At 51.4% G+C, this 27,554-nt stretch overlaps 8 protein-coding genes across 8 annotated transcripts; 2 read left to right on the top strand and 6 right to left on the bottom strand.

Moving 5' to 3' along the window:
• Positions 1–2,295: 2,295 nt before the first annotated feature.
• Positions 2,296–3,607, top strand: ColSpa_11002 (endoglucanase type C; the record flags this gene model as incomplete). The annotated part of the gene is made up of 2 exons (XM_049277214.1): positions 2,296–2,901; positions 2,957–3,607. The coding sequence occupies 2 exons, from the start codon at positions 2,296–2,298 to the stop codon at positions 3,605–3,607; spliced, it is 1,257 nt and encodes a 418-aa protein (XP_049133171.1).
• Positions 3,608–4,196: 589 nt separating this feature from the next.
• On the bottom strand, positions 4,197–5,657 carry ColSpa_11001 (serine/threonine-protein kinase SSN3; the record flags this gene model as incomplete). Its single annotated transcript, XM_049277213.1, is given in 6 exon segments — positions 4,197–4,268; positions 4,300–4,362; positions 4,377–4,690; positions 4,795–5,074; positions 5,089–5,371; positions 5,437–5,657. The coding sequence occupies 6 exon segments, from the start codon at positions 5,655–5,657 to the stop codon at positions 4,197–4,199; spliced, it is 1,233 nt and encodes a 410-aa protein (XP_049133170.1).
• Positions 5,658–7,416: 1,759 nt separating this feature from the next.
• On the bottom strand, positions 7,417–12,027 carry ColSpa_11000 (zinc cluster transcription factor acuM; the record flags this gene model as incomplete). The annotated part of the gene is made up of 3 exons (XM_049277212.1): positions 7,417–9,113; positions 9,164–11,228; positions 11,290–12,027. 3 exons carry the CDS (start codon positions 12,025–12,027, stop codon positions 7,417–7,419), a joined length of 4,500 nt encoding a protein of 1,499 aa, XP_049133169.1.
• Positions 12,028–13,802: 1,775 nt separating this feature from the next.
• Positions 13,803–14,561, bottom strand: ColSpa_10999 (efflux pump terJ; the record flags this gene model as incomplete). Its single annotated transcript, XM_049277211.1, has 1 exon — positions 13,803–14,561. The coding sequence occupies one exon, from the start codon at positions 14,559–14,561 to the stop codon at positions 13,803–13,805; it is 759 nt and encodes a 252-aa protein (XP_049133168.1).
• Positions 14,562–16,911: 2,350 nt separating this feature from the next.
• On the top strand, positions 16,912–17,623 carry ColSpa_10998 (putative ankyrin repeat protein RF_0381; the record flags this gene model as incomplete). The annotated part of the gene is made up of 3 exons (XM_049277210.1): positions 16,912–17,082; positions 17,184–17,328; positions 17,451–17,623. 3 exons carry the CDS (start codon positions 16,912–16,914, stop codon positions 17,621–17,623), a joined length of 489 nt encoding a protein of 162 aa, XP_049133167.1.
• A 1,128-nt stretch (positions 17,624–18,751) lies between these two features.
• ColSpa_10997 (cytochrome P450 monooxygenase yanC) lies at positions 18,752–20,571 on the bottom strand (the record flags this gene model as incomplete). The annotated part of the gene is made up of 4 exons (XM_049277209.1): positions 18,752–19,594; positions 19,651–20,040; positions 20,155–20,314; positions 20,387–20,571. 4 exons carry the CDS (start codon positions 20,569–20,571, stop codon positions 18,752–18,754), a joined length of 1,578 nt encoding a protein of 525 aa, XP_049133166.1.
• Positions 20,572–22,615: 2,044 nt separating this feature from the next.
• Positions 22,616–23,892, bottom strand: ColSpa_10996 (putative cytochrome P450 CYP13A1; the record flags this gene model as incomplete). The annotated part of the gene is made up of 2 exons (XM_049277208.1): positions 22,616–22,889; positions 22,985–23,892. 2 exons carry the CDS (start codon positions 23,890–23,892, stop codon positions 22,616–22,618), a joined length of 1,182 nt encoding a protein of 393 aa, XP_049133165.1.
• A 1,572-nt stretch (positions 23,893–25,464) lies between these two features.
• Positions 25,465–25,931, bottom strand: ColSpa_10995 (37S ribosomal protein YMR-31, mitochondrial; the record flags this gene model as incomplete). The annotated part of the gene is made up of 2 exons (XM_049277207.1): positions 25,465–25,781; positions 25,844–25,931. The coding sequence occupies 2 exons, from the start codon at positions 25,929–25,931 to the stop codon at positions 25,465–25,467; spliced, it is 405 nt and encodes a 134-aa protein (XP_049133164.1).
• Positions 25,932–27,554: the final 1,623 nt, after the last annotated feature.

The raw sequence follows: 27,554 nt of genomic DNA, 5'->3' as shown, positions 1-27,554 counted from the left end.
AATTTCGGCGCCACTTCAGGCTAGAGGTTTAGCCACTCCGACTCCATGCGAGCAACAAAGTTGGCCACGAACTCAGTGACCCCGTGCTAAAAATGGCGCAAATTCGGCTTCCGCATACTTCTGCAGAGGTTCCCTATGAGGAACCAGACGAGCTGACTTCACTGTACGTTCCAGAGCGGTTCGGAAAGGGGTAGGGGCCGGCGCATCAAAGGCCTCTTCCAACATTGCTGGTGTGATTGCTGGATAGATATTTAGGAGCAAATATGCTCCCAGATGTGAGTCTTTCATTAATAAGATATCATGCGTGTTGGGTGTCTTTACTTGTATTGAAATTAGATGAAGTTCCTCTTACCGTCACGATGACCGTTATGGCATGTGGCATTTGCGGTCTTATCTTCCTCAAGTACATGTACAAACTGGACAACAGAAAGAGAGCTCAACAAATTACAACCTGGGACGAAGTACAATTTGCTGCTGAAGTAATATCCCAAGAGAGGAGGGGCGACTAAAAACGCACGCTTATGTACGGCTCGTAAATAATCTCGGAATCGAGCTTAAGGGAGCGATGCGTTTTTGATGTTATTTTGTAACCCTTTCTGTTTTTGTCGTTTTTGATGAAGTGTCCAAGTTAACTAAGTCATAATAATACAAGCATCAGAACAAGCGGCAATATAGGAAATTGGTGTTTGGCTAGGTGTCAGTTTGTCGAAATCTGACTAGATGCATCGAAGCACCAACCTCATCTTACCTTAAACCCAAATATAATTACCCTTTTATAACTTCTTTCGTAATCATTAAAAATCAGGGTGACGGGCATATGCAAAAGGCACGTGCAGCTGTAACCAAGGTTCAACTGAGCAAGATAACAGTATGTATGGTAAGAATAAGTGACAAACCTTTAGCACCCACTTAAGTGACACCAGTTTTTGACTTAACAAATGTGGCTTGAAAGCCCGACTCGTTGATCGTCTCAGTTCGGAACAAACGATTTCCGACAACGATCCGAGCAGTTCGGGGACTGACGCAACTGACTAGCACACCGTTTTGCTTCATTCTTAGCATCCAAGAATCACCATCAATTGTGATTCATGCTGAACTCTCCCACGCCCAAGCCCTTTGAGGCTCCCCTTGGAATTCTTGACTAGTCTACTGCATGGTAGACTGAATTCAGCACCTGGGTTTGAAGCAGGGCCAAGATTCGGCAAGCACAGATTGAAGCTTTAGCTCATTATAATGGAGAAATCGGCCGTGTCCCTGGTAACTTCTATCTATATAACGTCCTTATGCCACTTCAGTGGACCCATCCCAGAGTACATAGCACGATAACAGCAACGACTTCGCATTAATTCGGCTTACTTTATGTGTTATCGAATGAAGTGCCACACGCGTACTTCGCTCCGCAGCTAACTATTGTGTGCAAATATGGCATGACAATATCCTCCTTGACGAGCCATTAAGCTGTGGCCTAAGACGTAGATCTGAATACTTCAAAGAACGCTTGGCCAATTTCTGAACAGATCAGCGGTCAGTCCGGCTAGCCGGAGGCCAACGGTTGTCTTTGACCTGGTTCGTGTGTTCAATTCAGCAAGAAAACAAAACCCCACATTCTGATGCTCTGTTGAAAATTAGCTTTTTCGAAACCATTTTTCCGTTACAGGGGAGAACTTTAAATCACGCTTAAATGGAAGGCCACAACAGGGAAACACCTCCTTAGCACGAGGTGGGACAATGCTCACGAAGCTGATTCCGGATAGATTGGCCCCATCTCAATCTTCCGAAATGGATGTAAGGTGTTCCTTGACGACCTTTCGGGTATTGCAGCCCCCAAGTGATCAACACTTCCTTCCGAATCGTCTGGTCTTTTCTGAATCCCCAAGGCTTGCCACGCTGCTGCCGTATCTAATCTAAGTTTCCTCCTGCATTCTTCATACTTCAGCCGGGTCTGGTAGAGAAACCGGATTGAAGCGTCTGCTCACGATTGCTGTCACACCAAAGAGTCCTTGCGGATATCCAAGGGACCACCCCTTTACCCCTGAGACAATCCACTAATGAACCGAAAAAGCTTACCATAGACAAAGTCTGATGTTTAGCAATCATTGAAACAGTTTAATGATGGGGGCTTGTTCGGTCTCGCATGAGATGGTCATACTGTTCATCAAAACTATTTAGCTCGGTCTTGCTTCTGCCAAAGATCAGATGTTTCTGGCAGCATAAATTTTGTTTCTTCTAACTTCTACTTATTTATCCGCGGTTGTTGCATCTTGTTGGCCAACTCAGCATTTGCAACTTGCCAATATGGCTTTCTTCGTTCTTTCTATTTCTTTCTTCCTCACTCACCTCGTCTCAGGTCAGGCGCCTAGCAATTCGACAGATAACCACCCCAAGCTTGAAACCTTCAGATGCACTGTCAAAGATGGATGTCAAAAGAAGACCAACTATATCGTGGTCGACTCCAGCCAGCATGCTATCGAAACGTCTAGTGGAGTGAGTTGTGATACCGGCAACAGCCCGCCTAACTCCACTGCGTGTACGACTCCGGAAGAGTGCGCAAAGAACTGCCATATTGAAGGGATCTCCGACTACAGCGCCAATGGCGTATTTACCCGTGGTAGCGACCTTCGCTTGACTATGTTCAACGACAATGGTGCAGAGGTTTCGCCACGAGTCTACTTGTTGGAAGAGAACAAGGAGCGATACGAGATGATCCGGTTGACCGGCGCTGAATTTACTTTCGATGTTGACATGGTCAAGCTGCCCTGCGGTATGAACGGCGCACTCTACCTGTCCGAGATGCCAGCCGACGGTGGCAAGAACACTAGCAGTCTCAATAAGCTTGGTCCAAGCTGGGGTACTGGCTACTGTGATGCCCAGTGCTTCAAGACCTCATTCATCAACGGAGTCGTAAGTCCAAGCTGTGCCAATTATTACGTAGCTATTTCACTGACAACGATTCAAGGGTAACTTTGAAGGGAAAGGCTCTTGCTGTAACGAACTTGACATTTGGGAAGCCAACTCCCGTGCGACGCATATCGCGCCTCATCCTTGCAGCTTGTCAGGTCTCTACAAGTGCACCGGCGAGGAGTGCGAAAAGGCAGGCGTGTGCGATAAGTCTGGTTGCTCTTGGAACCCGAACAACGTAAATGCCACCAACTACTACGGTAGAGGCGACGATTTTGAGGTAGATACGACCCGCAAATTCACCGTCGTCACTCAATTCCCCTCGGAGAACGGCAAGCTCAAGGAGCTCCGCCGCATGTACATACAAGACGGCAAGGTCATCCAGAACAACGTCGTGAACATTGAAGGACCTCCAAAGATCAACTTCATGGACGACGAGTATTGCCAAGCTACCGGCGCATCGGAATTCATGCGCCTGGGTGCCATGGAAGGTATGGGAAACGCCATGACCCGTGGCATGGTTTTGGCTCTGAGCTTGTGGTGGGATAAGGCGACGTTCATGGAGTGGCTTGATCAGGGCAGCAGCGGACCTTGCAACGCTACCGAGGGTAACCCGTCGGTGATCACTCAAATTGTGTCTAATCCTGAGGTGACTTTTAGTAACATACGTTATGGAGAGCTCAACTCAACAATGAACATGAAGCTCTAAATCAATAGGTGCATAGAAAGCATTAAATATATTGCTTTCCATCTATAGTCCGAGGCACTTGTGATGGTGGATGCAATACAATACAACGTTTCCAATCTCTCAACAGTCCTTTTGACCGTTAGCTATTGCTGGTTCAACTGCTGTTGTTCATAATGGCATCAACTGTCTGAGCGACATCAGCGGTGCAGGATGACAATCTCAGATACAAAAATCGTGATACTCACCTTTGCTTGATGCCGCTTATCTACATCATTCTTTAAAATTGAAAAAAGAAGAAGAAGAAAGATATTAAGTGTTGTTCAATGATGGATCTAAGTGGGCGGCTTTGGGCCACTATCGTAGACTATCAGAGCTGTGTGGCGAGTTGCGTAAAACTTGATGAAATATGCTCCACCAGATCAGGAACCAATGATTTCACCACAGATGCGCCGCACACGCTTCTTCGACATATTTCAGGGCATTCTACGCTCATAGTCTGTGGATGTCAAGATATTCTCAAGACTGTACAGCGATTGAAAAGCAAAAGCAAGCAGTGAGTAGTAGCAGCTAGATTCCACTATGTATGTTTTCTTAGACGAGACGAGCTATTTTAAATGTCAATTTCACGAAACCACGGATCGAGCAAAAGCTCCGCTGGTGAAGGTCTCTTCGTGGGATCATACTGCAAAAATCCGTCTAATAAGCCTTTTGACGTTGCAGGCATCCTCTTCGGTCAAGTCCAGCCCGGCTTGGTCAAAAAGCTCCTCTATGGTAGTCTGTTCCACCACACAAGAGGCTCTTCCCCATCCCCGACACTCCCAAGTTGGCAATTGAAACGCTTTCGATCCGCGGTGAAGTATAGTGAAGACGACTTCCAATGCAGAAAAAGCTCTTCGGGAAGAGCTCCGATCCTAGCCGTAAGTAAGAGAAGATGGTCATCATCCTCAAAGTTAGACCCTGGAACGCAAAAGAGAGGCTGTCCAGTGATGAGCTCAAAGACCAGGCAGCCAAAATTCGAAACATCAAGAGTTCGGTCGACGCCTCCTGTTAGAATCAACTCAGGAGCTCGAAGGCCGACTGGAATGACAGGGTTTGATGGCGGGTCTGTAAAAAAGAAAGCTAATCAATACAGGTAGCGATTAGTATAGGTTTTTATCACAAAATACAGTTCAATGTAAGGCTTATGTAATCGTAGAGTGGGTATTCACCGCCGCCCATGTCGGAGAGTTTGATGTTGAAGCCTTCAGTATAGTGTGTGAACTGCTCTAGCGGCTGTGCGATGCAAAGGTATCGAGGAGCCCATTTATCTTGTTTACCATCTAGCCTTTCCACCGGTGGCGAAATTGACCTGGCTTGCACATCTTCAGCCTGGCGGAGCACGTCCTTAGGTTTGGATTCAATATCGTCAAGAGTGAACAGCAGGTTTCCTGGTTGAAAATCTCCATGCGAAACGCCGTTGTCGTGTAGGAATTCCAGGGCTTGCAAGGACTGCTTGTGGATACTCTTTGCCATATGAGGCGGATAGCGACTATCATTTCTTGTCTGCGAGGCTTGAACTGAGGCAGCTCTTCGACCATGTTATTGACACTCGCGCCCATAGGTTCAAGTACTAGGACCTTGTGAATGCCGTTAGGGCCTAGGTGCTCGAAATCGCCCAGTAGCCGGGTGACGTGTTGAGAGGCCTCCCTTAGTGCAACTTCTGCGATATGGCGTAAAATCCTCAAATCAGCTGTAAATCTTGAAATCTCCGAGACAAGAATCTTCAGGGCAATGTATTGATTGTACCTTGAAGCAAATTAGCAATTGCACTTGGCGTGGCTAGATGCAGACAACGCAGGAGACAAACTCACCGCAAGTCACTTGCCAGCCAGACCGTAGAGTAGGAGCCCTCGCCCAGCTTCCGGATCACCTTATACTGGCCATTTTTGAAAACATCACCAATATGGACGGGGTGATAGCCACCAGGGTGATAGTCCTCCACCCACTCGCAAGGTGAGGTGATGGTTTTGAATCTTTGCTCATCGTATGTTGGGGCCCTTGAGGGCGGTGTGGGAGGGGAGAAGGTGCTCATGACTGTAATAGCGAGATATCGTTAGTAGTTTGAGGGTGGCACGACGGGCGTACATTGATTGTTCTTAGTGGAGATGAGCATTCTTCGTTAGCGTCGTGTCGTCAAGTGGATTTGACAGACTGAGCTGGTCATCATGCAAAGATGCCTAACATCAGGTCTTTGTTATTGCCCTGGCTAACCGCGCGGCTGCACCTCAACAACTCTGGGTCCAGATCCAACAACATAAATACGGATGTTATCACAGTACCTGCGCTGCCTGCAGATTTCATTTGGATCCATGGTAAATTTCCTCTCAGCGAGGAATAGTAACGGACGCTGAATTCCAGGAAAAATTGATCTACCAGCCTGAATAACTAACGGTACCACTGTACGAATGACCATTTTGGCACTGCCCATCGGAGGAATAGCCAGTAGCACCTTGTTTGATCGCGCATTCTGACAGTTCAAGATCAGTCATCGATTCCATACATTCTCAGAATTATACGCACACCAGTGACTTAGGACAAGCATTATTGGGTTGATAAGACATACGTTGGAAGGACGAGGGCAAAACAAAAATGAAATAGGAAAAACAACAAAAAGGACAATGGAGAGCACATTTTTAAGGACGAATCACACCTTCGATAACTTAACTTGAGTTCCAGTCTCCAGGAAGGTAATCTTAAGATGATTCTCCTGGGCAATTTCTGTATAGCTGATTGGACCATCCATTTGGGAAGAAGTGACATTTGTCATATTGATACTAGAGCGCAGGTTGTCTCCAGGCTAGTTGTACATGCAACTTCTGGGGCGCTCGGCATATCCTCCAAAGACAACTTTCACCAAATATACAATGGGAACTAGCACATGGTTGTGCAGTTTCTGGCCGACTGGTGGTTGGACTAAAACAATATAAATGTCGAACATCTGTAGAGTCTCGGCAGGGCCGCCCCCGAAGACCGTCAATATCTGGGCTGAACCGCCTGCTGAAACGTCACGATTCGGCTCTTGAAGAAATTGCATATACTCACACGATCACTGTCAAACCTTATTTAGTCGTCATATCATTAATGATCAGTCTGATTTCTATCTCTTTGGCCCCCTAAGCAACTTGGTTGGGCTATGGCAGATTATGTAGTAAGGTCAATTCAGCAGTTCTTTAACTTTTTCTTTGTTGCCTTTGACAAAAGAACGCTTGAAATTACTGCCGAGCGTGGAAAACCAGGCTCATGAAATCAGTCATTCACGCGTCGCGGTGGAGAGGCTCGAGCCGCTTGCAGGCGGTGATCAATGCTAGTGTTCTTGACACCAGTTGATGTCACCTTCTAAGAGTATGAGTTGACTGGGTGAAAGTATTGCACAGCTGCAGACAAATAGCCTCTAGATGATAGCTAGTTTTGATTTAGGGCTCATACAGAATGAAGGTCTGAGAGCGCGCGAAATGTCTTGAATAAGGTACCGGAAAAGTGAAAACTGGCCATCTCTTGTGTCCGTGTGAACTATCTGGGAACTAGTTGATGGCCATTTCAGTGGAAAAGCCATCCACCTTGGCTTTTACTTCAGGCAGAGTGACAAAAACATGCGCATCAAACGGCTTACGTCGCTGTCAACTTGATTTCACTCGCTAGTAATGATATGATTCTCTGAATGTTTTAGAGTTAGATCTGGTGTGAATTCCAATCTTTCTTAACTACATAAAACAACGCTTGCTGTTGAAGAACTGAGACTATTAATATGTATGTGTTTTCCTCATGAATGTATCCTTTTATCTGTGTTCAGCCTATTGGGCCCCTGTACCTTTTCCCTTCGAATCCTTCTTAGTCTTCTTCGATGCGCCAGTATTCCACTTCTTGACACGGACGAGGTAGTAAGAAATAACAGCGATGAAAATGTTGAAGAAGATGAAAGCCCAGACAATACCAAAGTTACGCCATCGCTCATCGTAGAAAATGTTGCTGCCAGCCAGATACTGATCAGCGTTGCTGAGAGAGCAGTATCTGCACTGCTCAGTTGCGTCAGGGTTCTGCAGCTGACCAGGGGCCGTCTGGAGGTAGTCTGAGAGGTACTCGCCACATGTTTGATTGGCAGGTGGGTTGAAAATGGCGGTTTCGCTAGCGGAGCAAGTAACAGCCCGGCCGTGTAGTTGAGTGCCGACAATGCCGGCGACCCAGTAGGTAAAGGGAGAGACGCGGTACATGAAGATCCAGAAGCCGGGAAGTGCGGATGGAGCTTGCAGGACACCGCAGAAGGTCAAGCTCATAAGCACCAAGAGCGTAACCATGCCCGAAGCGGTCTGGGCATCGGGGAAGGCAGCAATGGTCATGTGTGCGAATGAGCTGGCGTAGATGAAGAGTTGAATGGCGTACAGGAGAACCAATACCTGTCTGACAGAGGATTGGACGCCGATGATGGGATAGTAGAAGCAGGCCCAAATGAGGATACCGGTGATGATCTGGTAGGGGATCTCAACAATGATACTAGCGAACATGAAAGCCTTCCAGGAGTAAGCCTTGCTGGGACGCTCGCGGACTTCGTACAGGGCTCTCTGGGTGACAAAGTGTGGCTGGATCTGTTGGACGATGGTGGAGAAGATAGTGATGACCATGAAGACACCGAAGACAACGTTCTGCATACCAGCCTGGCTTCCATCGGCATTCCAGAAAGAGAATCCAATGAAGAGACCAGCGGCGATACCAAGGAAGAACTTCGCAAAAACGTAGTTGGGCATACGCCAGTATTGCTGGAAGACTCGAGTGGTGACCTCCATGAGTTGTGTGGTGAAAGGCATGGCGAACTCAGAGTGAGCACCGGCGTCCTCGCTGCCGGCAACCTCCTCATGCTCTTTCTCAAGGTGAATCCTCTCGATCTCGGCCTCAACACCGTGCCGTTCATTGCTTGACTTCCAGACACTGTGCCAGTCCTCGCCTTTAGAATTGTTACCGTTATTGACAATCTCGAGCATGTACTCTGCTGGGTTCTCCTCGTCGCCACACTGACGAGCACCGTGGGACTCGAAGTAGTTCAGGAGAGTGCGAGAGTTATCACCGATATCGCCAAAGTAAACGGTCTTGCCACCACGAGCGAGGAAGAGAAGGCGGTCGAACTGCTGGAACAAAATAGCGCTGGGCTGATGGACGGTGCAAAGGACAGCTTGACCCGAATCAGCAAGTTTGCGGAGGAAGGCGCAAATAGCCCAAGAGCTCTGGGAGTCGAGACCACTGGTGGGCTCATCGAGGAACAAAAGAAGCTTGGGCTTGGCGGCCAATTCGACACCGATAGTGAGCAGCTTGCGCTGCTCAACGTTCAGACCCTCGCCGGGAATACCGACGACGGCGTCGGCAAAGTCGCGCATGTTGAGCATGTCAATGACCTCCTCGACGAAGGCATACTTTTCCTCTCTGCTGACGGTTTTGGGCTGGCGGAGCATGGCGCTGAAGCGCAAGCTCTCGCGAACAGTCGACGTAGACAAGTGGAGATCTAGATACTGTTAATAAACTACTCGATTGTTAATGGATGAGAATGCTTACCTTGCTGCTGTACATAGCCAGTCTTACGCTGGAAGCTGGCATCCAATGGCTTGCCGTTGACAAACATGTCTCCGGTAATAACACCCATGGTGGTTCTCTGGGCAAGAACATCGAGCAGAGTCGTCTTTCCAGCACCAGAGACACCCATGAGGGCAGTGAGCGTACCAGGCTTGACCCAGCCAGAAACGTTGTCCAACAACCGGCGGGGCTCGCCCTTGATCTCAATGTCGTATACAACATCTCTCCAGGTGAAGATATCCTTCTGAGGGGGGATTGACTTGACGTTGCCATCGGACTCTTGCTCCTTGGAGGGCACCGCCATATCCTCATTGGTAACGCTGCGGCTAACACCGTCCTGGAGGTGGGCAGGAACGTGGCCACGACGGAAAACGAGAACCTCAGCGGTACTGGTGGTGGAAGAGTTGAGTTCAGTCGCGACGAAGTAGATTATCATGAAGAAGAACAGGAACGCAAGAAGGATGCCGAAGTTTCGCCAGACGTGAGAGTAGTAGTACTGGTAGTTGGTCTCGATAAAGGCATCGCCACTGACAGTGCGCTGGCCGGCGATAGCACCGACAGCCGAGCAGATCCAAGAGTCCCCATTCAAGGGGGTGTAAGAAGGAATGATCGCTGAGCAGGTGAACTCCCGGCCGTGGAACTCGTTGGCGATGAGGATCTCGAAAGCGTAGAAGATGGGGTTGATCCAGCGAATCCAACCAAACCAGTCAACCATCTGAGGTACTCTGATGACGAAACCGGTATAGATGACAAGCGCCAAGACCATGACACCAGCCAACATCATTGCCTGGGAAATGGTCTTTGTGATGGCGGCCATGGTTCTGAAGACGGCGCTCATGACAAAAGTCGAGATGTAGGTAATCATGAAGTAGAGGAAGAACTGGCCAGGCTCACGACGAAGTCCTGAGAGGAAGTAAAGCGTAAGGTTAAAGCAGGTTGCCGTGACGAACTTGATTGGAATGTCTGCCACAACACCAGCAATGGCTTCCGACGATGGGTGATAGAAGGCATACGAGGCGTGCTTTTCAACAATTGGCCGCTGGTCGTACAGGCTGTTGATTTCGGAAATGGCAGTCAGAGCATTCATAAGAATAGCCTGAAATAGAACAGACCCCTTGGAGTAGAAGCCGGCGGTTGCATCGGGAGTGCCATAGAAGACCGAACCGATCACAAGAGCCAAAATGATGTTGAGGGCGGCCGCTGTAGCAGTGGCTGAGATGTCGTTCCATATGCGCTGATAGGCGCGTTTTGTGGTGAGCCGGACCTGCATTGCCATGCTGATAATATAGGGAGACTTGGGGCGGACGTGCTTGGCCTGTCTGTCGTTCTTAACCTGGCGGAGCTCGGTGAGAGCCTGGCCATGGGGATCAATAGGGTAATCTTCAGTGTGCTGATCGATCTCTTGGCGAAGAGCCTGGAACTCTGGAGACTGGCGCCAGTAGGCCTCAAAATCCTCCGGCGTGCGAGGGACCTGGTTCTCCATGCCAGGGCGAGCCCTGCGCTCGGAAGGATTTGTAACCGAGGTCAAAAAGTCACCAGTTGTCTGACGCTGAGGACATTCCCAGCCCATACGCTCAAAGTATGACTTGGCGGCACCAGCAGGGCCGAAGTAGATCTGGCGACCTTCGTACAGAACAACAGCTTTGTCGAAGAGGTCGTAGATGGCTTGACTGGCTTGGTAGATGGCGACGGCATTGGCGCTACCGGTGAAGTCAGAAGCGAGGCGCAGAGATTGCACAAACTTGAGAGCTGTCGCTGAATCCAAACCGCGGGTGCTGTTGTCCCACGCGCACATCGGTGAACCAGCGAGCATCATCTCTGCGATACTGACACGCTTTCTCTCACCACCAGAGACGCCGCGAACGAAATCGTTGCCGACCTTGGTGTTGAAAGTATGGCTGAGACCGCAGACGGCCATAACAACCTGTGCAGCCTTCCTGTGGTGTTCCTCCCGTGTCATACCCTGTAGTCTGTGCGAAGGTGTGCGGACCGCGGCTGCGAATTCGAGGGTTTGACCGACAGTCAGGTGAGGGAAGTGCTTGTCAACCTGGGCAACACAAAGTCAATCGAAGTCAATACGATAAATTATCTGTGTGATTTTAACTCACCTCCTGGTTATAGACAGTCTCTCCTTTGAACTCCTTCATCATCTTCTTTTGAGGGATACCGTTGTAGTGGATGACGGACTCCCCTCCCAATGTGAGACCCTGGAGTTCTCCGGTCATGGTCTTCAAGAGAGTGCTGCATCCAGAGCCAGGGCGACCGAGAACGATCAAAAGTTCGCCGCTTTTCAGAATACCGTCAAAGCTGTTGAGGATCCTCTTGGGCTCTTTCTTCCCGAAGCTGAAGTGCTCGCCGATTCTCAACGGCGCCTTTAGGAAGTCGCCGACGGTCTGCTGAAGCTGCAGGGCGGCGCCGGAGCCCGAAACGCTAAGATCCCTGTAGGCAACACCAGCGTTCTTAAGGACGATACCTTCGTTCTGCATTTCCCTCATGAAACCCTGAAGCCATTTGGAAAGGTCGAAAGACTTGCTTGAAGGGTCCAATGCGGGATCGTTCGTTGTTGCGAACGCCTCGCCATAAGAGACGTTGGTCGAAAGGGGGCGGCCGTTGCTGGCTACGCTTTGATGCCGGGACAGCGATGTTGCAATTCTCTGCAGTTCTCTTCTATCCTCCTCATCGATCATCATCGTATCGCGGTGGGTATCCCTGGCTGGGCTGGCCATCGCTTCGGCCTCGAGTTCCTCGTCGGATGAGTCCCCATTCTTTCCCGTATTGATTGGCGCGAAGCCACCAGTATATGCGCCCATGTCTTGTTCTGATGAAAACGTATGCTCTCCGTTCATGGTGACAGAGGATGCTGTTGTTGTTCTTGTATCTGTGGTGCCATAGCTGCCTCTTGTTGCTGTTCTGTCCTCCATGGTTGGGAAATGATTATCCATGGGCTTGGCTCCGGGGAGCTAGGGACTAAGTAAAGTGATAAGATCCCACGATGCGTTTGTTGATGAAAGTATATGTATCGTGTGGTTGTAACGGCAAGTGTATGTGGACTCTATTGTTCGATGAAGACCAAAAATACAATAGAGATACCAAGGGGTGTCGGATGAAGATATTATATGGAATATCAACATTAGGAACGGATCTGGGGGGCACGTTTGCGGACATTGCCAACCCCCCGGGACCACTGAATTGGAGCCGTAATACCACCAACACATTGGGCGTGGAGTTTGGTGTGTGCGGGTGTTAAGGCGGCCGAAACAAGACTGGCGGAGTTGGCGCGCTCCCGCCTACCGGCCGGCCGGTGGCTATGAGGTCACTCCCTGTAGCCATTGTCCCGGTCGAGACCTCTAATTCCGAACTAACGAGGATGCGAATATGTCAGCTTGCAAATGAACGTGCTTTCTCCATGCACGGCGTGCATGCAGGCCAGCAGCCCGAATTTCCACTACTATGGGGGGACATGGATGACGGACCGGGCGGGCTTTGGTGGCCACCACAGTCCGACCCCGAGTCGGGGACTTAGAGCCCCCCGAGAGCTTTCGAGAACGCGGCGCAAGGGCCATGCTGCGGCCCCTAAAGAGTTGCCTATCTAAGCTGTTTACGGCTAGGATCCACTAGCAGCGGCCGGGAGGCGTCTACTTATTTTCCCATTGCATCATGGTCGCTCCCAGATTGGGCGGCTTTGTCCACAAAGTCCCACCCGTATAACCTCTGCACCATCCGTAAATCTGGCGTCACATCGCTTGCATCGCTGCCGGGACTCTCCACGGGAGATTTACGTTGCTGGGCAGAGCTACGGCTGTCAGCAGCATGCCGAGATCAATGTTATGCGATGACACGTCCGTCACCAACATGCCGAGCCCGTCCGGAGTCATTGCCTTCTCGGACTTTGTGGATCGCTGGTTGATAAAGGACAGACATGGCCCCAATGTCCACCACCCTTATTCTCGTGCACTTGTCCGCGCTGCGGACTTTACACTAACCATCCAAATCCTGCAGCGACAGTGAAGCCAGGACGAGTCCGTCTTGCGATGACGACACTCCGCAGGTGTAGCGAAATGCATAATCTTTCAATGTCAGATCCATAATTGTAAGCTTCATGTAGGAAGGGACTAAGGGTTGGCAGAAACTAGAATTTAGTATCATCCGGTGTTTCCACCTGTGGTGGGCGAGACGCTCATAAACAGTAGACCCGTGTGCATACCCCTTTTTCGACTTTCGCCCATGACTTCGGACGCCGGAGTCCTCGAGTCGGCTAAACAGCAAGCCGCTGAGTCATGCCTGGGTGGCTTGTCGACGCGCAAAACATTCCCTCCCGAGCGACCGAGACATGCTGGGAAGCTCCCCGCCAGATAAGCTTCAGCTAGCTTGCGGTGAAAATCCAAAACCGCCCCTTTTCGCCGCTGTTCACTCTGGCTGATGTATTTCTCTCCTGAAGCTTTGGCAAGATATGAGATGGCGTGGGTGGCATCTTGGCATCCTCCCTCAGTTTGAACGGGTAGGGTTCCCGCTGCGTGACTGAATCCGTGCTTTCCTAGTTGTCAAGTCATGGAAGGTGCAATGCCAGAATTTCCTCTGCAGTTGCTTACCGAGCAGTCCTCCGGGCTCACCGAGATCTCTTTTACTCTTTCTTGACGCCCACTTTGCCGATCATTCTGAGACCCCAGACAGTCACAATTAGAGTTGCGCCATACAGAGCAAAGCAATACCAGAACGATGCCCGATAACCCTCCAGCAACGCTGTCGGGCTCTCCTTGTCTGCCACTGTGGAATGTGCTGTCACCGCACTCGCTATGGCACCCGAGGATGCCAAGCCAACGCTCTTGCCGATTTGGGCGATAGTGTTAAATACGCTTCCGGCCACACCTTGCTGTCGAGCTGGGAACAGCGAAGTGATCAGTAAGTTGGAAATGGTGAATAGCGTGTCCGCACCAATTGCATTCATGAACATTGCCCAGAAAATGCATGTCCAGTAAGACCATGCGGGGTCGACAATTGCCATCAGCAGCGGTGACAGGCTTGAGAGGACGACAGCGAGGAGGATGGCTAGGTCCGCGCGAACACGGTGCACGACGAGCCCTGCAACAATGCTAGCCAACACTCCACCAAAGGGAGCTGGCAAAAAGCGTACCGAGGTGTCAATCGCAGAGAGCTTTTGGAGGTATTGGAGGTAAAAGGAGCTGAGCTGCTCTGTCGCATTGAAGGCACCCCATACCATGAAGACGCTAACACAGATGCCGGTAAATGTATGATTCTTCCACAGCGAGTTAGGGATAACCGCGGGCCGTCCCAGGCGTTCTTGTCGCTCAACCCAAGCGATGTATCCGCCAGCGAGGACAGCAGAGGTGGCCAGAAGGGCGATGTTCTCGGCTTTCTTCATCTCGTGTATACTGTCTGTGATGACGCTATCGAACGTCAGTTCCATATGACACTGTTCTCATGGGTACTGGACCAGACTTACGCAAGCACATAAGAGATCATTGATAGAAAGCCGCTAGCAAGAAAGGCCCCGGCCCAGTCAACTTCAGTTCTGAAGCGATGCCACGTTACTGGCTCTTTCTTTTCTTTACTAGGCAACCACTTCAACGCGATGAGGAACACGACTGTATTGATAATCGCCGCGATATAGAATCCCCATCTCCAGCCGATCGTGTCAGTGAAGACGCCGCCTACACTAAGACCAATGGAGAACCCGATTGGTTGACCCCCGCCCATGGACGCGAAAGCAGTGTTTCTCCGCTTGCCTGCTGGGAAGGCGTGTGTGATAACACTCACGGCAGAGGGCAGGCACATTGAGATGGCAACTCCTGCAAAGGCTCGGAAAATGATCAGCTGGATTCCCGTCCTTGCCATGCCACAGGCAAGTGTGAAACCCGACTGAAAGAAGCAACCCAGGAGGTAGAGTTGTCGGGCGCCGTAGAGGTCGGTCATAGCTCCAGCAAGTAGGAGGGTGCATCCGCAGGTCAAGGCGTATGCAGAAGCAGGCCTTTTTAGAAACTGTAAGAAGACATTCCAAACACTACCGGTAAATTTTCAAGCATTGCTTCATACCATAGTAGTAGACTCTTTTCCAGATTAACGTCTTTAGCCATAGCAGGAATGCAGACAGTTACGATGCCGGCCAGAAGAGAGCTAACGCCGGTGATACAGGTCACAGATGAGATGACGACCATCGTTTTGCCTTGAGAAAGGTGCCCATGTTGTGCGGAATCGGACGGAAGATCTGCGTGGTTTGGCTCCCGTGAACATGTTGATGAGGTTGAGAACTGCGGCAGTGGTGTCACTGCTGTGGTGACGAGTTCAACCGTTGTCATTGTTGTGGACATCGTAAGCATGGACTTGCTGCACAACTCAAATTGTAATCATTGTGTTATTACATCCACGCGATGCAAGACCTGTCTTCAGGCCGCCTAGTCAATTAATAAAGTTTTCGAATCGATTGTCTAACAAACCATCCAAAAAAAAATTTCAAAAGGGCGTACAGGGCGCGGAACACGCATTCTGACTGCAAACTCTCGACATCATTTCCGATCTCGGCCGAGCATACTTAGGTCCCCGAGTAGTCCAATCAACCCACAGAATAGCCCCTTTAACTCAACAGTCACTACAATCATTCGATTTTCCCCAAGTTCGCCCAATCAAAATATCTTGTCGGCAATTTGGTAACGCCACCGTCCAATTTCACGACAGGTGAACTTTCCAAGCATTACATGCCTAAACCCTGAAAAGTACGTCGCCGTGGCGAAGCGAACGCCAGTAGGGTTGCGCCCACTAGCGACACGATGAGACACACTTATAGATAGGTGTACTTAATACGAAGGCAGTGTACGTGTTATCTTGGATCGATCTGAATGTCTAGTGTCGGTCTTGCGTTCTTTTTCTCTCATCAGTTAGAAGGGTATACCTCCAACTATTTTTATGCATAACTAGTATGCCAGCAAGCTTGGTGATTAGGCTCTGAAGTCGAAATCGGGAACATTCACTCAATACCAAGTAGTGCTGAGCCCAAGGCTGCTGGCCTATCAGTGGAAATCATCTGCCATTCTATATTTTTGCCCATACAAGCTTCTTCAACCCAATACAGAGTCTGGGTTGGCTACAGGCCAGCATTTGCCTCTCAGCTATCCTTGGCTCCGACTTTATGTGTGTTCTTGCAACCTATCGACTTTTGCGCACTATGAGGTAGAGCAAGGTGAAGTCAGTTACTTAACCTCTGCACACCCAACCTTTGGGATCGCTCTAAGAAAGTGTTACTTCTATGGTTGAACAACAGGTGCAAAGACAACTCAAAGTTACTGCAACGCTAGCTCAAATCAGTGCTCGAATCAGCGCACCAGAACAGTCAAGCTCTTTGAAATATTACACCAGTAAATGTCTATGAAAAGACGCCTATATAAGATGCGTTGACTTGAATGGGTTTGGTACTGTTCTGGAGTTTTTGAATGTTGTGGTTTGACTATTTTTACGTCCCTCTGTACTAACTTGTAGCGTTAACAGACTTCAGACTACGTAGTGGTCTAGAGTCCGGGCCAATAATGTCTCGGCTTACTAATGCTTTCTCGAATATTCCCCCGAATTTAACTGGATACCTAGCGTGCGTTGCTACGACCCCGCTCACCGCATTAATTTCAATCTCGCCTTCCACGGCAAGGAACCACAATCGTTGCTGGCATTACTAAGTCACATAACCAGCCTGTACAAAACAAGTACACCATCTCTTATCGACCACCATGAGCGGGACAAGCCTGACATCCGCTACGGCGTTTTCGCCGTCGCTAGAGGCCATTAAATTAGCCGCTAGCATGTACAATGCTGCCCGCGAAGGCAATAAGAGTGTCCTTGAGGAGGCTATTCTGGACGGGCTACCGCCCAACCTGACGAACGAGAAAGGAGACACCTTGGTGAGTGGTGATGCTCATCACTGAGGCTTTCCAGGGCCGGTTCCAGCGTGCTGTTTCAAACCATCAGTCCAAAGTCGCGTTGTGGCTAACCTTCAGAGCAGCTGATGCTGGCGGCGTACTACGGCCACGCTGACCTAGTCAAGCTCCTGATACAACATGGAGCCGATCCTAACAGATTGAATGACAAGCGCCAGAGTCCTCTTGCAGGCGCTGTCTTCAAGCGTTTAGATTCTGTTGTTGAGGCAAGTCAGCAAGATGCAACTACTAGCCTTGGGCCAGCCCGTTACAGGCATGGATGCTACTTGGCTGTGGTACCTGCACAGAATTCCAGACGTCATTGCTAACGGGGCTCGCACAGGTCCTTCTAGAAGGCGGTGCTGATCCAGAGTATGGCACGCCCTCGGCGATTCAGTGTCTTTCCATGTTCAAGCAGGAGGGTAAGTGGGCTGACAAGTTTGAGGCGGCGCCCGGAAGGGGAAAGGCGAAGGCTGCGCCTCAGGATACGAGCGAGGAGAGGGCCCCTGAGAAGTTCAGAGCATGAGCGATGATCAGTGAAATGCCGGTGTATAACAACGTTCCTCGGCGACGCATTGGATCATTATAAGGAACACAGCTTATTGAAGACATTGCGCGCTCATCAAGTCAGTTGAAGTTGGTCAGAAGACCTTGACGGGTACACCCCGAGAATCCCGTAATCTTTACGTTGTTTTTAAACATAGAAGCTTCCAAAAAGATTAGTAAGAATCAGGGTATTCGTTGCCTGTAGCAGATGTTATTCCTACATGACCTTAATTTCGCCTTAGCAATGCCCTTATGTGCCACAGTCAAGTAGGCCACCACACTTGCCTCGACGCTCTACAATACCAAGACTTGTTCGCTGTTTATATCACCGCTCCATCATGGAAGGCATCTGGTCTGCGGTGAAAAAGGGTGACAGGACCGGGTCGTAACATACCTGACCGTTGCCTATGTTGTGGTCGGTGCTGCCGCGGTTGCCGGATTTTATGAGGGGCATACTGTCATACTGGGACCATATCTGATCGATCAACTTGTCTGAAATTAGGCAGCAGATGCTGGAGCAACCATCATAATACCGAACTTTGGAACAGACGTGTGAGCCGCTTTCTTTGCGAAATGGAGTGTTGGGCTACATGGCCGCAGTATGGAGTCCTGCAACTCTGGGTAGCTGGTGTCCCTGCTTGAACCAATCTTGAGAAAGACTGAAATACACAACTGAGAATATGATTTCCGCATGGCTGGCGCTCCTTTCCCTTATTTGTACTCGTGGACTAGGTGTCTGCTAGCGCCTTAATGCGTCATGTACGGAGGAAGATATCAGGCAAGCGCAATCACTATGCGAACAATACCACGGGCCTTAAGCCAAGAAAAAGGAAGTCTACTTAGCTATGAGTTTCAACAGTCCTATATGATCGGTGATCGGGTAAGCATGGTTTTCTCGTACCGTGGTTTGGAGGACCCTGTCTCGTGTAAATGCTTCATGATCCAGCTCGCTCCCAGTTCCAAATCCTTTTTACGTAACTGTCCCCCTAGCTGTAAGTCGACTGAAATAGTTTGAGATCACTTCTGGCAAAACGCAATAGCTTTTTACAAGCCGGGTCAAGATAACTCTAACCTCATCACACGCAAAGATTCTCCCGCCTCCTCAGGCTCACTCTTTCAAATCCGACGACACCAGAGACTCGTACACCATTCCGCGCGGGATTTCCTCCCATTGTTTGTCCTCATCGAGAAGCTCTTGACTCGCCTCCCACTCCTTGCGAATAATCTGTGCATGAGCCTCGCTTCTTGGCGTGATCTTTGCAGGAAACGGTCTCGGCTGCACCAAGACTCCCTCAATGAGATCGTCCGCGTCCGGCACCAGTTCACGCCCCTGACCATCGACGGCCCTGTCAAAGTTGAAAGCCCACAGTAGCCTCGAGATACTCAAGAACAGTGATCTGTCAGCAATATGCATCCCTTGACATAGACGCCGGCCCGCGCCGAATACGTAGTGGTCACGCTTTGCAGGGTTGCCATTCATCGCCGACTCAAAGGAGTTCTGGTCGTCGCCTTCATAACGAGACGGGTTAAAAGCTCGGGGGTCCTCGAACCTGGCCTCGTCCATATTGATGGCCCATACATTCAGTATGACCCCAGCCCCTTTCGGAATCTTGTAGCCCATGTATTCGTCATCCTTGATGACGGCATGGGGAATCCCAAGGATCGCCGTTGGCATCCACCGCAGAGCTTCCTTGATACATGCTCGTATGTAGGGCATAGACTCCCAGTCATCTAGTGTTGGGAGTCTTTCTGTGCCGCAGATACGGTCCAATTCCTCCCGGGCTTGTTTTTGTACGGAAGGGTACAGAACCATGGCCTGGACGAAGCCCGTTAGTGTGGCTGCGGTGGTATCCGAACCTGCTTCGAGGGCGGATCCAGATATATACCCTGCTAGATCATCAGAGAAACCTAGAGTCTTCTGGCTTTCGAGGATACCCATGCAGAAACACGGCTGATCTCAGTCAGCCGTCTGGTGTCCACTCAACCGACAAGCCTGTGGGGACTTACCTTTGCTGTCCCCTGAAGAACGCGACTTTTCGCATCCATCCAGTGACCGACATACAAAGCCCTCTCTTCTCTGTGCAGACCTTTGGCGTATCTTTTCCCTGGCAGCAATGAACCTAGACTTCTGAGAATTGGGTACACATCCAGAAGAGCCGCCGCGGAAGAGCCCACAACCTCGCTCCACTTCTCAATGCAGTGGTATAGCTTCTTCAGCTTCTCGTCGTGAATGCTCGCCGTACGGAACCCAAACACCATCTGCGTCGTGAGCGAGTTAGTGAACCGGCGGATGTGGTCGATAAAGTGATGCGGTTCATCCAGAAACCCGGACAACATCTGCTTGCTCTCAAGATCCTGGTATGGGACGTAGCCCTTGGCTGCACTGATATTCAGAACCTGGTGGAATATTTTTCGAATCATTCGCCATGTGTCTCCGTATTTCTGTTCTTCGTCAGCCTTGAAAGTGGCATCGAGGAACGCCCCGGTCAGCTTCTGCCGCCCAAGACTTACCATGAGAACAACGCGGAGATTCGCACTGACTACGTTTCCGAGATATACATCGGTTCGAGAGGAGTAGATGCTACTGCGTTTGTTCAACAGGTCTTTTACCGCCAAGTCAGACGAAAGTACGACCATAACCTTGGTGCCGAGGATGAGGGAGTATACGGGACTTTTAGCGACGTCAATGTCAGTACGTTGGTCACATTGGTCTTCACGTGGACTGTTGCCTGGTCTAACATACCCGTACTCTTTCGCCCACTTCTGGAACTGGTGGTGCGGTTGTTTCGATGGGATCTGATGTAAATTACCGATCAACGGCAAGGTGGGAGGGCCAGGAGGATAGTCTTTGGGCCGTCTTCCAACATTCCGCAGTTGGAAGACAGCAATAGCAATAACCGCTAGGGGAATGAGGAACACGTAGACCATGATGTGGAATCGTTCGAAACGACATGTGCGTGGAAGGCGAAAGATAACAAGCGAGGCACGGGGGTGGCCTGGGACATATGTACTGGCCAACACGCGCAACTGCAATCCGTTGCACCCAGATATTAATCCAGCCAAGGCCAAACAAGCGGCCACCTTGTACAACGCCATCTCGGCAGGCTTGTTCCAAGCATGAACCCCTCATCAAAATGGCCTACCGCATTACCGCCCAACGGATAAATCGCCTGGGCAGCCAGCGTTGCATCCTGCGCAAACAGGCGCCGAGACAAGAATAGGTATGCCCCTACTTTGTCGCGAGACATTCGTCAGACACTGTCAGACCCCGCATCTGAATTTCGAAAGGGTAAGCCGTAAACTAGGCAGTGTCATTTGCATACAGCCAACGATCCACATGTGACATCCCACATGGGGAAATGCGGTGTAACTGTACGATGCACGACCGTTGAGGCACATCCCGTTACTCTCTTCGACTCGTCGAAACGAAGATCTGCAGTGCAAGTGCTTACGCTTCCAACATGAACACAGTTGGCATGCATTCAATCCCCTCGTCAAGGCCCCTTTCTTTGTTGCTCTGCAAATGAAGCCGAATATCACTTAGAACTCACACTGTTATCAAAGATTCCTATGTTTTTGACTCTGGCAGTAGAGCGTGGAAGTAGTTAAGGGGTTTTCGTATGTAAGAACATCCGGAGGGCACTAACCAAGGAGTGTTCAACATGATAAGTAATTGAAGAGGCTAGACTTGGGATGGCCGAGACGGTCCTAACGGCATGAGGACTCATCAGGAGTATGCGCAGTTTTGCACATCTAGAGTCATGTCTTGGAAGGAGTGGATCAGCGATAGATGACTTTCCATAGCAAACAAACCGGTAGTGGCGGATTGGCTGCGGGGTTTGACAGTCCATCAGTCAATGATATATGAACTTACACACCTGCGGGCCGTGAAATGGCACGTTCGTCAATGTCATTTTAAGAAATCATGTCTGATTTTGGTACAGTTTTGCCATCAAGTCATAGTCCAGTCAAACCACAACTACGGCTAAGCGGTAATGACCCATGGAAGCTTAGAAGCAAAGTCCTTGATGGTAACCATGTAAGGCCGGGACTCGGCTTCTGGGAATGGCAGACCCGGCAAGACTTTGTTCTGGGAAATGCAGGCATTCCACTACCCGAGTGTGGATTCTAGAAATACTATGCTTCGGCGGGTCTGAATGTACCCCCAGCGTCTAAATTCAGGCTGCTAATCCCGGGTTTCAGAGCTGCTAGGGCTTATTATCCCTGGTATCTGCAATGTACACTCCTGATCTCACGATTTATAGTCAATTGAAGCTTTTTAGCTGAGTTCTATCAACTTCTCGCGGACTGATTTGCTGTACTACAATATGATGGGCAATAGGGGAGGATCCTCATGCGAGTCAATATGTTGCCCATTTTATCATCAAATGATATACAGTTGGAGGCATACAACCGGACCACTTTGGCTCTTGGATGAGCGAAAGATCCCTTGGCTGAGTGGTGAATGATTGATTCGAATAGAGATGGGTGCCTCGTGGTTGAAGAGAATTGCGATCAGTCCACGAGCTTGACTGAAACGCTTCTCGGCATCAAGACGCATCACCACACCCGTATAGCCACTTCAAGCTGTAACACGAAAGGCAGAGTTGGGTCTCGGGTCTCTATCTCAGGAAACAAGGCGATTGTGAACAATAGCGCCTGTTTTTGCTCCGGAAAGACGCAAAGGGGGAAGGAAAGGCAATAGCTATGGGTGTAAAAGTTCTTAAAATGTGAATTGAGTGGGATGAGGTTCGTCCCTGAGACAAAGACCAACGCGGCTTGCCTCTACGAGCAAAGACTAGTCTCCCCAAGGTATCCCACCCTCGGGATATCTGCGCCGGTCCCAATGCTGCTAACGTTCATAAAATATCCAACCACGCCGATACACTTTTGTACATTTCCGCCATCCTCCTTCACCATATTACAGGACAAATTCCACATCCATGTTCAAGCTTGATCTGACAGCCCACGCTCAAGCCAGCCCGACGCCCCTCAGCGCCCGCATCTTGACGCCCTCCCAGCTGTTCAGCTTCGGGCGGACGTCAAGGTAGAAGCTAGGCTTGCCGTGGGCGTCTGGGCGGCCGGCGTAGAAGTCGATGACGTACTCGACCTGCGTGCCGCAGCGGTCGACGATCCAGTCGTGGCGGTCAAAGGGCGGGGTGTAGCCCAGCAGGGTGTTGACGCGCGCCTTGGGGGACATGTTTGTGCTGAGACCAAGGAAGGAGTGGAGTTTGGGGCCGTCGCAGCTGTTTGTTGTCAGTCTACAGTCTCTTCAGATTCAAGCATTCCCCCGACTAAGGGAGTATAGGAAACGCGGCGATGGGGTGTAGGGGAGGCTCACGCTGTACCCTCGAGATACGGCTTCTCCCATTCCTTGATCTCCTTCCACGCCCTCTCGTTGACGGCGTTATGGATCGGCACCACTGTCGCCATGTCCGCGGCGCGGGTGTCGTGACCCTTACGCTTCATGGCGTCAAAGAACATCTTTTGGGAGGGGTAGATCCAGTTCCCCGTTGCCTCGTCCGCGCCCGTCTCCTGCTCGTGGTTCGAGGGCCGGCTGTTGCCTGGGTACGCCGAGGTCGCCGTCCGGGGGATCGTCGAGACCTCGCGCTCGGTGTCGAGGCCTGGTTTCGTGGGTACTGAGTGCAAGGGATTCGGCGCGTCCTGTGTTTTCGAGGAAGAGGTGAACGGAATGTAGGATTTGAGGGACTCGGTCCAAGATTGTGAGGGCTGTGGTGAAGCTTGGTCAAGGGATTGATGGGGATTTTGCTTTCTCACGGGGGAGGTGTGAGGGTTCGCTGCGGCGCTTGCGGCGCGGGCTTGGGCGAGCCATGCTTCGCGGGACTTGTGGTCTACGGGACAGGCCTCGGCGCCGGCGGAAGAGGCGGAGGATGGCGTCGCGGGATTGTTCGGAGACGGGGAGGGCGTCGAGAAAGGCGTCAGAGACAGCAGGGACTGCGTCCAGGATTGCGACTGCGACTGCGGGGGCGGGACGTCGGCGGGAGTGATGACGGGATGCGGCGGGTGAGGATGCGCCTCGCTCGGGTTCGCGGCGCGGGCGTGCTGCAGCCAGGCTTCACGGGCCTTATGATCGACGGGACATGTCTCGGGGGCGGCGTCGTTCTTGGGGTCTGACATGATGTGATTTTCGTAGTCAATGGCGGAGGAGTGGGAGTAGGAGGGGGTCGGGGCTGAAGCTGGAGGTTGCGAGCAGGTTAGGAAGACGAGGTCCACGAGATCGGCGTTCATTTTGGAATGATCGTAGCTGCGAGTAGGGGCGTAATGTTCATACCAGTTGAGGAATAGACGCGCAGGTGGTCCTGGAGATGTCGGGATTTATCTATACTAGAGGCTTCCGCTCCCCTCGATGGGCCGTAGTCTGGACGCGGTAGATCCGATGCGGAGCGGGCGGTCTAGATCCAGATTCCGGGGAACAGGGTTGCAACGGGGTTTCTTTCTTTGTTTGTCTGGCTCAGGTCTGAGTGCGTCGTAGGGATATGCGACAGGAATTGCATTGGGTTTCTTGCGCTGGGTCAGCTTGGCTGGGTGAGGAACCGTTTCGAAATCGGATCCCTCGATGCATCAACTTTTTAAGTGGAGAAGCAGGTATTGCTCTGGGACCTTTATTTGGCAAGATGTGGTTGATGCCGTTTGATTGGGTGGCGACCTTCGAGGTTGACCCGTCGGGTGGTTCCGATGACGCCGGGACAGTTGTTCGCCATGGAGCTCCAAGTTTTGTGCCCGATGATGTGTCAGCTAAAACGTCAGATGAAGGTATCCCGCGGTTCTGCCGACGTGTGTGGCTAGAAGTCAGTTTGTGCACGGCCTTTGTGGCTTGTGCTCTACACGGAGCTCATTTCCACGGACCTTTGTCAATTCCGTGGCTGAGGCTCTCGGACTGGTTGGCCGACGTCGAGTCGGCTACCTCGGGAAATGACGGAAGCGGGAAACAGGAAACAATCGGATGGTTTTGAGAAGTTGGGGTAGAGAAACGTCAATGCTTCCCCCAAAAGGCCGAGTGCACGTTTTCCCAACGTCCCGGAGCTACGGACGCAGGTGGTTCGACAAGCTGCATGAAGCTGTCACATGGGCCAACTAGCATTGGTTCGCGGTGCGGGAAATGGTCGCAATAGAAGACAGAGACCTGCAGAGCTCCACATGACATCAATTGAGCTGCGAGCACATGTCAACAACGCTCTGAACGGGGAGTATTCGGGATTGATTTGCAACGTTTGTGAATGCACGGTGATATTTTGTGTGACGAGCTTAGACTATCGGTACAGGATAGATTGGGAACAGTCGATGTGAGGTTAAGGAAATAGAAAAAAGAAGCCAAAGCTACAGACAAGCAGACAGCTCTTGTCCATGCGTTTGGATGTTGTATAGCCCAGCAAACTCCTGCGGTCCCAGCCAAGCTCCCACTCGGCGGTGGGATCCGGTTCGGTCACCTCAAGCACATGCTTGTAGCTTGCAGTAAAAAACGCGAAGCCGCCGACCTTCCCTTTTCTGCTTATAACTTTTCCTTGCCTTCTCGTCACGAGTGCGTGACGTACTTGGTGTTGCCGAGTTTTCCGTGTCCTGCCGAAAGCCCCAATCCCGGGGGGCTGTTTGTGATGGACGGGGGTCATGTCCACCGTAGTCTCTCGTCTTCGTACACACGTGCCCGCCTTGATTTTTTGGATCGTCACCTCAACCCCCCTTCGTCGCTCGTTTCTTGTCCTGCCCGCGGATTCTTATCATGGTGAGCCCGTCTTTTCAGTCATTCATAAAGTTAAAGACGTGGTCCATGGTGGCTGTTCTATTGCTTCTAGGCAACCGAAATCAGCCGAAGAGGGCGGCACCGCCGGACTCGACAGCCTCGATCTCGGCCATGTCGAGGGGCTGGCGGCGGAAGCGGGCGGGCAGCTCGGAGCGGTCAAAGAAGACGCCCGAAGGGGGGACGACGGGGCCGAGGTTGTGGCCAGAGGTGCCGCCAACGCCGGAGCTGATGGAGCGCTGAAGAGGACCGTGCTGCTGGGCGTGGTCACGGTAAGCGCTGAAGTTGTTGTGCTTGGGGGAGGCAGAGCCGTTGCCGAAGTTGGATGGCAGCTTGCCGGTGGGCGAGGCCGGGTGAGGAGCCGGGGTGTGGTCAATGGAGGCTGCGGGAGAGGTGATTAGCACGTAGGCCAGAAGAGCACAAGAATTGAAGAACAGGACGTACAAGGAATGGTGCGGCGGCCGAGGAACTTGATGCTCGGGGTACGCTCGGCGTGGGCGGCAGCCTGGCGGAGAACTCTGGTCGCGAACATTGTGAAGGTAATACGTGTCGAGGGAAGTCCGAAAATACGTAGTGAAACTGAAAGTAGACGAAGCTCGTTCGTGCGGGTATATGAAGAAAAATCTATGGAGGTGGGAGTAAGTTCGGTTGTGTCGACTCTCCTCCTTGCCTGGGATGATAAAGCTTTTCTGTTGCGTGGCGCTGGCGACGGGTATCGAGGTTAAACTTTTGGAGCGGTAGGGAACACCGTTGTGCAGTCCGAGGGATCTGTTGATTTTGTGTTTTATGTTTTTTCTTTGTCAAATGGAGGCCTTGGGTATCTGCGCGCAAGGCAGAGGAGCTTTTATCAGCAGGGAGGAGAGCGTTGTCGAGAGGAGGGTTTGGTGGTTGAAGGAGGGAAGAAGGTGGGAAGAGAGAGGAAAGTCAAGGCGGAGCTCGGCTGGGAGAAAAAGGAAGGCACGTTCTTAATATTCATCAGGTTGGGAAGGAACGGGGAATTTTCTTCACAAGCCGAGAGACACCGCGCGCGCCGCCGGCCGTGCCCCATTTTCTTCTTTCTCTCTCTCACTCTCTCGGCTCTCTGCTGGTCTGCCCAGCGGCCACGGTTTTCCACCCCCCCCTGCGCGGTGTCGCAACGCTCGGTTGGGGGTTGGATTCCTGTATGGCGCATCACTTTTTTGGTGGACTCCCTGGGTTGGGTGTCGCTGGCTCTCTGCTTTTTTTTTTTTTTTTTTTTGCGCCTTTCGCTGTCTTTCCCGCGCCATTTTCCTGGCAGCCTGCAAGGCAACTCCGGGAGGACGGGGCTAGGACAGAGCAGGGAACGCACAGGGTGGCAGGGGATGGCATCGCAGCCCGCCAGAGCTAGCGATTGACGGTGGAGGAGGCCAAGGAGGGGGAACGGACGACGGGGGACAGGGACGAGACAACGTTGATGTGCGCTGGGAGGATGCGAATGGTCGTCTTAGCGCGCCAGCCCCGAACCCGACCCGAGGCCCTTGGAAAGTGCTGCTGTGCTGTGCTGTCCGGAGATAATGTTCACAGTTGAAGCCCCGAGGAAACCGCCGGTTCGGTTCTTGATGCGGGTTGCAGATGTATGTCTCTGGACGTGGTGCTCCAGCAGCTCACTACCGAGGCGGACACTGGAGCTCCTCTCGTTTGAGAGGCCCAAGACAACACGATGAGACAGTTGCCAGTATCTTGCCGACCAACGCCGGGCTCATCATCCAACAAGGGCAGGGCCGCCATTCATCACCTCCTCACCGGGCGTTGTTCTCGTACTCTCTCTGCGGTCTGCAGCTAGCTAGGTGTTGCTACTCCTCCCCCTCCTCCTCCTCTCCCCGTTTCAGGGATCTCCACCATCCCAAACGTCCCCAACGTTCGACGGACCGCGCCATTCCCAGACACCGGGCGGGCGACCTGTATGTAGAGTGCACGCACCGCTACTGGCTGTGTAGCTCGAGATGCAGAGACAAGGGAAGACTCGACACAGAGAGTGACATCGGAAACCCACAGCCCTAATACAGCCCCCCGGGACGGCTGGATCCCACGCGTTCGGCCACCGCAACAATGCTGTCCATAATTCGTCGAGACCTACCAAAATGACAAAAACGACCCCTCCCCTTCCTTGCTCGTCCTCCGCTCTCCCGCCGCTGGT

The sequence above is a fragment of the Colletotrichum spaethianum genome, assembly GCF_022836535.1.
Source record: "Colletotrichum spaethianum MAFF 239500 DNA, contig41, whole genome shotgun sequence".
Classification (NCBI taxonomy): Eukaryota; Fungi; Ascomycota; class Sordariomycetes; order Glomerellales; family Glomerellaceae; genus Colletotrichum; species Colletotrichum spaethianum.
This window is presented reverse-complemented; position numbering and strand designations above follow the sequence as displayed.